At 44.3% G+C, this 9965-nt stretch overlaps 1 protein-coding gene across 1 annotated transcript; it reads right to left on the bottom strand.

Annotated features, from left to right (window-relative positions):
- Positions 1–340: 340 nt before the first annotated feature.
- Positions 341–2303, bottom strand: LOC125092332 (importin subunit alpha-1-like). The gene has a single exon (XM_047716728.1). It carries the CDS (start codon positions 2181–2183, stop codon positions 600–602), a length of 1584 nt encoding a protein of 527 aa, XP_047572684.1. The 5' UTR covers positions 2184–2303; the 3' UTR covers positions 341–599.
- Between the last annotated feature and the right edge of the window lie 7662 nt (positions 2304–9965).

Here is a 9965-nt window from a genome sequence, read left to right as displayed (position 1 = left end):
TCTGTTGCAGCACATCTTGGCTCCTTCCACCATCTGGCTATTGTGGACATTGCTGCTATGAACACTGGGATGGATGTGCCCCTTCTTTTTACTACATCTGTATCTTTGGGGTAAATACCCAGTAGTGTGATTGCAGGGTCATAAGGTAGCTCTATTTTTAATTTCTTAAGGAATCTCCATACCATTTTCCAAAGTGGCTACACCAACTTGCATTTCCACCAATAGTGTAAGAGGGTTGCCCTTTCTCCACAACCTCTCCAACATTTGTTGTTTCTTGCCTTGTCAATTTTGGCCATTCTAACTGGTGTAAGATGGTATCTCAGTGTGGTTTTTTTTTTTTTTTTAAAGAAAAGGGTGGAATTTAATCTTTATTTACAGGACACTGCAAGAGAAGAGAGTCCACATAGAAATAAGAAACCCACTGGGAGGAGGAGCTTCATACAGTTTTTACAGTTTGGAACTGGTCAAGTAGAGTTTTGTTGTAAAAAGTGCTACAATAACAAAACACATTTAAAAAGAGTTCTTAGTAGAGAAACAGTAAGACAAACTTCTACCAAACAAAGCACACCACAAACAACTTTCTGCGTTGGCTGTACAAGCTAAAAGTTAAAGGTCCCAGCAGTGCCATCCTGAACCTGGAACGTATAGCCTTCAGAGGTAGTTTCTGGCACAACATTCTGATCTTCCTCTACAGAGAAATACTTCTCAATCAAGTTTAATGAAGCTTTGTACACAGACTCATTTTCATGGTTTTGTAGAGCCTCGATTTTGTCCAAACCTCCACATTCTTCAATCATTATACTAAGTTTCTCGGTTTCACCTAGTTTCTCAGCAGCCTGAAAGATGTTGGAAATGGCATCCAGAATGACCAGAATAATTTTGGTATCCTTCGCAGTTAAGAGGTTCATCAATGGTTCTATTATGCCACAATGGACGAGGTATACAATCTGTTCAACTGTCCCACCACTTGTATAGTTGGTCACAGCCCAGACAGCTTCCTTTTGTGTCTTAAAGTCTGCCTTAGAGAGAACACCAACGAGGAATGGGACTAATCCGTGATTCACAACTTGCTGGATCTGGTCCTGGCGGCCAGCTGTGATGTTTGACATTGTCCACGTGGCTTCCTTCTGAATATTAGTTTTGGGGTTCGTTAGCAGGCTAGGAAAGACAGCAAGCGCTCCTGCATCTATTACAACCTGAGTCTGTTCATCTGTCCCAGTGACAATATTTCCTATGGCTCTTAGCGCAGGAGTCACAATGGGCAATTCAGTAGCTCCTAGAAGCTTCACAAGCTGGGGCACAACTCCTGTTTTCACAACCATTTCAATCCGTTCATTTGGACCATCCGTCAGGTAGGAGATGGCCCAGCAGGTATCTGCTAAGACCTCTGGATCATCGTGATGCAGGAGACGAACTAAGGTAGGAAGAATCTGCTCGACGGCATCTAGCGGGGGTGCGGGGTTCTTGTTGCGACAAAGGTTTGAAAGTGTCCAAGTAAGGTTACGTAAGTAGCCACATGCTAACGATGACATATCAGGAACCGCGAGGAGAGCCAGAAGCGGATCAACTGCACCATACTTGATAACCAAGTCTCGAAAAACGGAACCGTCACCTGCAATGTTTCCTAGAGCCCACACAGCCTGTTCGCTGATGTGGGCGTGGGAAGATGCCAACGGGGAAATGAACGCTGGGATCGCGCCTCCATCGACCACAGCCTTGGTCTGTTCTGATGTCCCGGAAGCAATGTTGGTGAGAGCCCAAGCGGATTCAAACTGAATGGGACTACAATCAGCTCTGCCCAAGAAGGACACAAATTTTGGAATCAAACCAGCCCGGATTATGTTGTCTATGGGGGGCTGCTTTTCCCGAGAAAGCAGTTTCCTAGCAGCTTGAGTAGCCTGGAGCTGGCTTTCCAAATTGTTGCTATTTATGCCCTTGACAATGTCATCAACCGACCAATTTACAGTGCCCTGGTTGTTGCGATTTTCCTGCAGTGGAGAGGTAGCATCATCGGGAAACGAGCTTACGTTTCTCCTTTTCAGCATCTGGTCATCCTTCTTCGCTTTCCTCAGCTCCACATTAACTTCTATTCGAAGCCGCCTCATTTCTGTACTGTCTTTCCCCTTGTTCTTGAATCTGTTAAGGCGGGCAGCTGGTGAATTAGCATTCTCGTTGGTGGACATGGTTATGAGACAAAGGGAGAAAGCTACACGGCCGGCTCAGGCTTCCACGGGAGGCGGTCCGGGACGCGCAGGCTGCAGGTCAGCTGCCCTCAAAACGTCCACCACGGATCACCCCAAAGACGGTGTCCTCAGTGTGGTTTTGATTTTAATTTTCCTAATGGCTAGTGATGTTGAACATTTTGTCATGTGTCTGTTAGCCATTTGTGTGTCTTCTTTGGAGAAGTTAGACTCCACTTTTTGATGGTAGAAGCTGAAACAGGGAAAGGCGAGGGACTGTGGAGATTTTTTTGTGATCTGTCCTGTTACATAACAAATTAGTGGGTGTGCTTTGATGAGAAGTCAGATCTGATGACTGTTGATCCAGCAATTCCACTTCTGGGACTGTATCCAGAGAAAATGAAAACACCATGTTGAAGAGCTAGCTTCATCCCATGTTCTCAGCAGCATTATTTGTAATAGCCAGGTCATGAAAGCAACCTCAGTGTCTCTCAAGGAATGATTGGATTTAAAAAATGTGAGATATGTATACATATGTAATTCAGCCATAATAAAGGAAATGCTGACATTTGCCACAGCATGGGTGGAACTTGAGGGTGTTATGTTAAGTGAAATAAGTCAGACAGAGAAAGAAATGTACTGTAGGATCTCAGGTACACATGGAATTTCTTTTTTTTAAAGCGGGCTCCATACCGTGTGGAGCCCAACATGAGGCTTGAACTCATGACTCCAAGATCAAGACCTGAGCTGAGGTCAAGAGTCAGACACTCAACTGACTGAGCCACCCAGGCGCCCCTATACATGGAATTTTTTTGGAAAGCTCATAGACAAAGAGATCAGATTTGTTGCCAGAGGCGGGTTGTGGGGAATGCAGGGATTGGATGGAGGGGATCAAAAGGTACAAACTTCCAGTTATAAGACTCATAAGTTCTAGGGATTTAAGCAAACAAACAAGCCCCCGATGGTGGTTGAATCCAGACCCACTGCAGTCTATTTCTGTAACAACAACAACAAAATACTGAAATCTGAATGCATTCCTTTTTTTTTAAAGATTTTATTTATTTATTTGACAGACAGAGATCACAAGTAGGCAGAGAGGCAGGCAGAGAAAGGAGGAAGCAGGCTCCCCACTGAGCAGAGAGCCCGATTTAGGGCTCCATCTCAGGACCCTGGGATCATGACCTGAGCCGAAGGCAGAGGCTTTAACCCACTGAGACACCCAGGCGCCCCATGAAATCTGAATGCATTCTTAATTTGCTTTTATTCTCTTAATGTCCCTAGAAATGCATGGCTTTCAGTCAAAAGACTATACTGGAGATTTTTTTTTTCTTCATAAGATCTACTAATCATGGAGTTAGCTATCTCAGAGAAGTACACTGACTTCTCAGTGACATTCTTAAAGAGTGACAGTAAAACTTACCTTCTATAGGCTGAATCTAGGGCAAAACTGTTAAAAAAGATGAGAGAGTGATGACAGTATACATAAGGACTTTAATGTCCCTGAATCAGTCACGAATGGAAAGTTAAAAAAAAAAAACCCGAAATACTTTAAAAAGTCTGCCTCAGGCAATCAATCTCAAAATGTTTGACATTTCATTTATTGGAAAAATGTAGCTTTTTGTAATTAAAAAAGTTTTAACAGCTGAAAGTGACTTTAAGACCTGTTAAAATCAGGTCAACGAAGCTGCGGCTGATCTCAAAGTTTTCATCTTAAGGTGGAGGGGTTGGAGGCTGTGGATTTTGAGCTGTAAGTGTGTGTAATGGGTACTGCGGAGGGAAAGCACATCCCAATGAAACATGTTTAGATCAGGAGGATGCCTAGGTTTGCTGAAGCCTAGGGGATCTAAAATCAGTTCTATTCATGTCCTACTTTTGTAGGACCTATAAAAGAAATAAGCCCTATGAAGGTAACATTCTTTTGGAAGTCATCCTTATTTGATTTGTCGACTCTGTCAACAATATCTTGATGGCGGTGGGCACCTGGTGTCCACTGGATCGAGACAGCTCACTACAGCAGCACGAAGGCAAGAAGAGGATTCATCATGCCATCGGGGTCCTCACCTCACCTCCTGTGTGGACTGGGTTCAGTGTCCACACTAGCGGGTGCTGGGATGGTCCAGTCATGGCTTACAGTTGGATCTAGGTCCGTAGTCTGTGGATCACTGATTGCTAAGGATAAATGGTCTACCTCCCCAACTGCCTCTGAGTGATGAGCGGATGGCAGCTTTATTTTATTTGCCTGGCTCCGCGGTCTGCAGCCTCCTTCACTCGGAGCTCTGACTGTCCTCTCAGAGCTTCCTGTGCTCTGAGTGTGCCAGCTCTTTTCAGATGCGGGGCTAGTCACTTCCCAGCTAGGGTTCGGAACAAGTAAGAAGCCTCTGGAATGCTCAGTTTCAGGTAGAATTTTATTTGGAAGGAAAGTAACTGACTCCTGTACACTTAAATGATAAAGGACTTTTATTGGAAAGATATGGGGTGGCTCAGCAAAGCAGAAAAAAGCTGAACTAGCAGGCCTTAGAAAAGATGGGAAACAGGGACACTCCAGGAAGCAGGGGGCGGGAGGGAATTCAGGAGAATCTCTGCGCATTCCAAAGTGGGGAGGGGATTGTATCTGTCTGGCTTGTATCAAATTGACCAGAACAAGGGCAGGGCACCTTGACTGACAGTCCAGAGAGATGGTAGGCAGTGTGGGAGGGGGTGATTGCCTACAGAAATTTGAGATACTCCCTTCCCAGTGAGGGGGCAAGGAGCTGCTTGGCTGGCTTCCTCAGTTGGGAGAGCAGAGAGCTTTCAACTCTTAATCTCAGGTTCATGAGTTCGAGCCCCACGCTGGGTGTAGAGATTACAAAATAAATAAACTACCGAACAGACAAATAAGGAAGGTGGCATGGAATGCTGGCTGGGCAAAATAGCAGACATCTCTACACTTTGCAAATAGGTGCCATAGTGTTTCTGGTCAAGCGCCCTCTTCGGGCGTAGAAGTGTGGGCGGAGGAGGGGGGGGGGATTTTTTTTTTTTAAACATTCCATTCCTGAACTTCATGGAACTGCTCTGAGTTGTGTTTATTTGGATTTTGGAGACAGTATGCCTGGGTTTGAAGCCCAGGCCTGCCATTTCTTAGCTGTGTGAACTCGAAATGGTTACATACTTGACCTTTCTGGATGCTGGTTTTCTTATTAGAAAAATGGAAATCCTCAAAGTATTTTCATCACAGTGTTGATATGATGATTAAGTGAATTAATACATCGTAATACATTTGGTCTAACATCTAAGAGCTGGATATTCTCAGCTATCATTAGGGAGAGGTAATGCATTGTTGTATTGTTTGAGATCTTTAACTATGGTTTAAAATATTAATTATGCTTACTGAAATTATGAAATGGACTCCTGGCTTCACAGGTGATACTATTACTGTTGGGTTTTCACTGCATTAGTTTTATTTGCTGCTGTAATAAATAACCACAAAGTTAGTGGCTTAAATAAATGTATTGCTTGCTGTTCAGAAGGTCAGTGTTTTATTCCTTCTGGAGAAGAGGATCTATTCCTTGCCTTTTCAGTTTCTAGAGACTACTTGCATTCCTTGGCTCCAGGCCCCGTCTGTCTTCAAGGCCAGTAATCACATCTCTCAGACCTCTGTTTTCGGGGATCAGATATCCTTCCCTTTCCCTTTTAAGGACCTCCTCCCTCTCTCCCTTATAGGGACCCTTGCCATTACGTTGGACCTGCCTGGATAATACAGGATACTCTCTTCCTCTCAAGATATTTTTTCTTTAAAGATTTTGTTTTACTTTTAAAAAGATTTTATTTATGTATTTGACAGAGAGAGAGATCAAAAGTAGACAGTGTGGCAGGCAGAGGGGGAGGGGGAAGCAGGCTCCCTGCTAAGCAGAGCCCCTGAAGCGGGGCTCCATCCCAGGACCCTGAGACCATGACTCAAGCTGAAGGCAGAGGCTTAACCCACTGAGACACCCAGGCACCCCTTAAAGATTATATTTTTAAGTAAGCTCCGCACCCAATTTGGGGCTCGAACTTAAACCTTGAGATCAAGACTCGCATGCTGTACCTGCTGAGCCAGCGAGGCGCCCCTCCCTCCCAAGATCTTTGATATAATCATGTCTGCAAAGCTCTTTTGCTTTACAAGTTCTGGAGATCAGGACGTGGACTGGTGGGGGAGCGTTATGCTGCCTACTGCTACACTTAATGAATAGTTGCTGCATTATAAATTGCTAATGAGTTCTTGTCGGGTGCAGTGGTTCTTGATGGGGGATGACCTTGTTCCCCTCCCTCACCCAGGGGATATTCTGATTGCTGGTGATTGAGGGTGGGTGGACATTTGGTGGGTAGAGAGGCCAGGGATGCTGCTAAACATCCTACAACATGTGGAACAGCCCCTGCACCCAACAAGAAAGAATGACCCCACCCGAAATATCAGTAGTGTTGAGGCTGAGAAATCCTGCTTTAGCGAGTATCCCAATTTTTTCCATGACTGTGTTTTTCCCCTTGATGATTTGATTCATTGTACCTTACAGATTATAGGAAAGGTGTACCTTACAGATTATAGGAAAGGTGATTTTAGCCAACTGAATTTGGGTTTTACCAAACCGTGTTTCCTATCATTAAGCAAGTATAATTTTGTCTGTTAAGACAAAGAAACTATCCTTTATGAAGATTCTTTTAGAAATGTAATGATATAAGACTGAAAAATACTCTGGAAATAAGAGGCAAATTCATTTTAGACTCAGTGTTTCTTTTTTGGGTTTTTTTTTTGGTAACTTTCATAACATTGATTTAAATAAAACATTTATTTTCCTTTTTGTAAGAGGGGAGGGAGCATGACTATAACTGCAAAATTTTCTCCGTGGAGGGTTTGTGAACCTTCTAATGAACTTTCCAATGTTCTGTATCAATCCATCCCGTAAGTCCCTGATTTTGTAAAGGCAGTCTGTATTTTAGAGTTTCCTTGTGAGGCTGTAGATTGAGAAATTATTTGATGTAGGTGAGGAAGCAATGTAAAACAGTCTCTGTTCTCTACCTCACCGGAAGACACAGGGCTGCGCACCATCTCCCTCAGAGACCTGAGAAGGGAGGGAAGAAGAAGCTGTCTTTCCATTAATTGATGAAGGTGCTTTTACCCAGAGCTGTGACTTTCTCCCAGCAGCTGGCATCCTGCAGCTGGCTGAAAATCACCCAGTCCCCTGGAGATGGCAGTAGCAGGCAGGGATGGAGATCTTTCGGCAACCAGCCACAGCCAGAACTGTAGTCTCCTGCTCCAATCTTGGTCTGTGAGGACAGGCAGCCATGATGGATCCTTGTGGCCGCAGAGCGCTGATTTTGCTGGTGGCTGTTAGAGTGAACCTCCACATTCTGTGTCCCAGAAGTTTAGTTCTCAAGTGCTGCCTTCAGTCCTTTCTGAACAACGTCTTGTGTAAGTGAATGAATACATAAATAACATTCCTGGTGCTGGTTAAGGGCTTCCACATTTGAAGCCCTATCGAATCGCAGGCACCATATTAATTGGCACTGAGGTTGTAAGAGCGAGTCCTTGGGCTGGAGAGGTTTAAAAACACACAAATCCGTGATTTCAGCATAATCTACAACCACCAAGTAACCCAGTCCTGTCAATGCCAGGGGATCAGCTTAACCCAGCCAGAGGGGTCAGAGACACTTTCCCGATGAGATGGTACGTGGGCTGAGTTGGAAAGAAGTTAGGCAAGTGAAGAAAGATGAAAAGAGTGCTCCAGGGGCACCTGGCTGGCTCAGTTGGTAGAGCATCTGATTCTTGATCTCTGGGTCGGAAGTTCCAGCTTCATGTTGAGCATAGAGATTACTTAAAAAAAAAAAAAAAAGGAAAGAAAAGAAAAAAGAAAGAAAGAAAAAGAAAAAAAAAAAAGGCTCCAGGCTGGAGACACAGCATAAATGAGATAGACGGTGGGACACATCACGACATTTGCTATGTTACTGGGTTGACACATGAAAGCCAGGGTGACTGGAGAGTTAAGTAGCAGCCCAATCAATCATGTGCTAAAAAATAAAAATGCTTTGGAATTAAGTATGTTGGTGGTATGCAACAGACTCATCTAGGGGGTCTTATTTCCAGTGGATTTCCTCACTGCGTATGTGGAGGTTTCTACACACCCTGCCAACTAGTGGACCTCGTGTTGGAGTTGACTTAATCATGTTCCGCCACTCAAAGCCCACTGTCGTCTCCGCCTGGGCAAAGCTCTTCCCTTTCATGCTTGCTTGTTTCTTTCATTATTTACCAATGTTTTCCTCTTTATCCCTGGTCCTCCTTTATCCCTTCAAAGTGAGTTGAAGTACTCCCATTCCACTTCAACTCTGCTCCCCGCTCTGTTCATGGATCTTTATTTGAAAAGAAATAGTGTATTTAAGAAGATGTATTCATGTTAATTTTACTAAGTGGTATTGTGCTCTAAAGCACGTCTCTCCCAATTTTTGTCTCTTTGTTTTTCTGCCTTTGTCACACTGCTCTAAGGTACATCTTAGTTCCTTGCCCCCCCCACTTTTTTGAAGTAGGCGCCACACCCAGCATGGAGCCAGTGCAGGGCTTGAATTCACAACTCTGAGATCAAGACCTGAGCTGAGGTCGAGTCAGGTGGTTAACCGACTGAGCCACCCAGGTGTCTAGTTCCTTGCTTCCAACTGCAGTGTGACTGCACACATTTTGCTTATCCAATGTATCATGGTGGATACATTTTTTTAAAATCCTAGATCCTTCCACGGCAAATAACTCTTTGAGGAGCATCCTTATTCATACCCCGCTAAGGATCAGATGAACACTTTTCTGCCCCTGCAAAGTCCTAATTCCATGAGTCTGAGGTGGGTCCCTGATAATTTTTTAAAATTAATTTTGAAAAAAGTAATCTCTACACCCAACGTGGTGCTCGAATTCATGATCCTGAGATCGAGAGTCACACGCTCTTTGGACTGAGCCCGCCAGGCACCCCCAGGGCCCAGATAATTCAAATACAGTTAGGCTGCTATTAGAGTGAGGTAATACAGTGAGAAGAAAGCAAACAATGGTTCTCTGACTCTGGCATGTATTAGAATCTTCTGGATGTATTGGAAGACACCGATTGCTGGACTCAGGTCTGACCTCGCACTTGCACGAACCCAGGAAGTAAATGCCTCCTTAAATGTTGCCTAATCCTAGTTCTGGCCCTGGCTGGACTCGACCCCATGCCCAGAGTTCTTGATTCAGTAAGCAAGTAAGTCTTGGAAACCGGTATGAGAATGTGCATCTCTAACAAGTTCCAAGGGGGTACTGCTCCTGCTGGTTCAGGGGCCACACTTTGAGAACCCCCGCTTTAGGACCCTGCTATTCAAAATGTAACCTGCAGACCAGCAATACCCAGGGTACCTAAGAGTTTATTCGAAATGCAGAATGTTGAGCCCCATCCCTGATCTACTAAACAGAATCTACATTTGAGCAAGATCCCAAATAAAGTTTAAGAAGTACTGCTTTGGAAGAGACATGGAGGGTACATCTTTGTACCAAGGGAATTAATTACAAGGATGCTCCCGAATTTCCTGAAAGCAACTAGGGGATACTTTTCAGGGAAGCTAAAGTCTCAGGGTATCTCATCTGGAGGCTCCCCATGTCTGTTTGCCTTTTACTTGGGGGTGTGAACTGTGATCACTTGGCTAGAGTATGGTCTAATTTTTCTACTACAAAAATATGTTTTGAGAAATTATGTTCACTTCCTGTTTGATGCAGTTACTAAAGAGAGACCGCCCCTGGGTAAGGCATGAAGGGCAGCTGGGCTG

This window comes from Lutra lutra, chromosome X, assembly GCF_902655055.1.
Source record: "Lutra lutra chromosome X, mLutLut1.2, whole genome shotgun sequence".
Taxonomy (NCBI): domain Eukaryota; kingdom Metazoa; phylum Chordata; class Mammalia; order Carnivora; family Mustelidae; genus Lutra; species Lutra lutra.
Note: the sequence above shows the minus strand (reverse complement) of the source record. Positions and strands in the feature narration are given on the sequence as shown.

Coding starts and splice junctions, on each gene's coding strand:
- LOC125092332 (XM_047716728.1), bottom strand. CDS start 2,183: ATGTCCACCAACGAGAATGCTAATTCACCAGCTGCCCGCCTTAACAGA.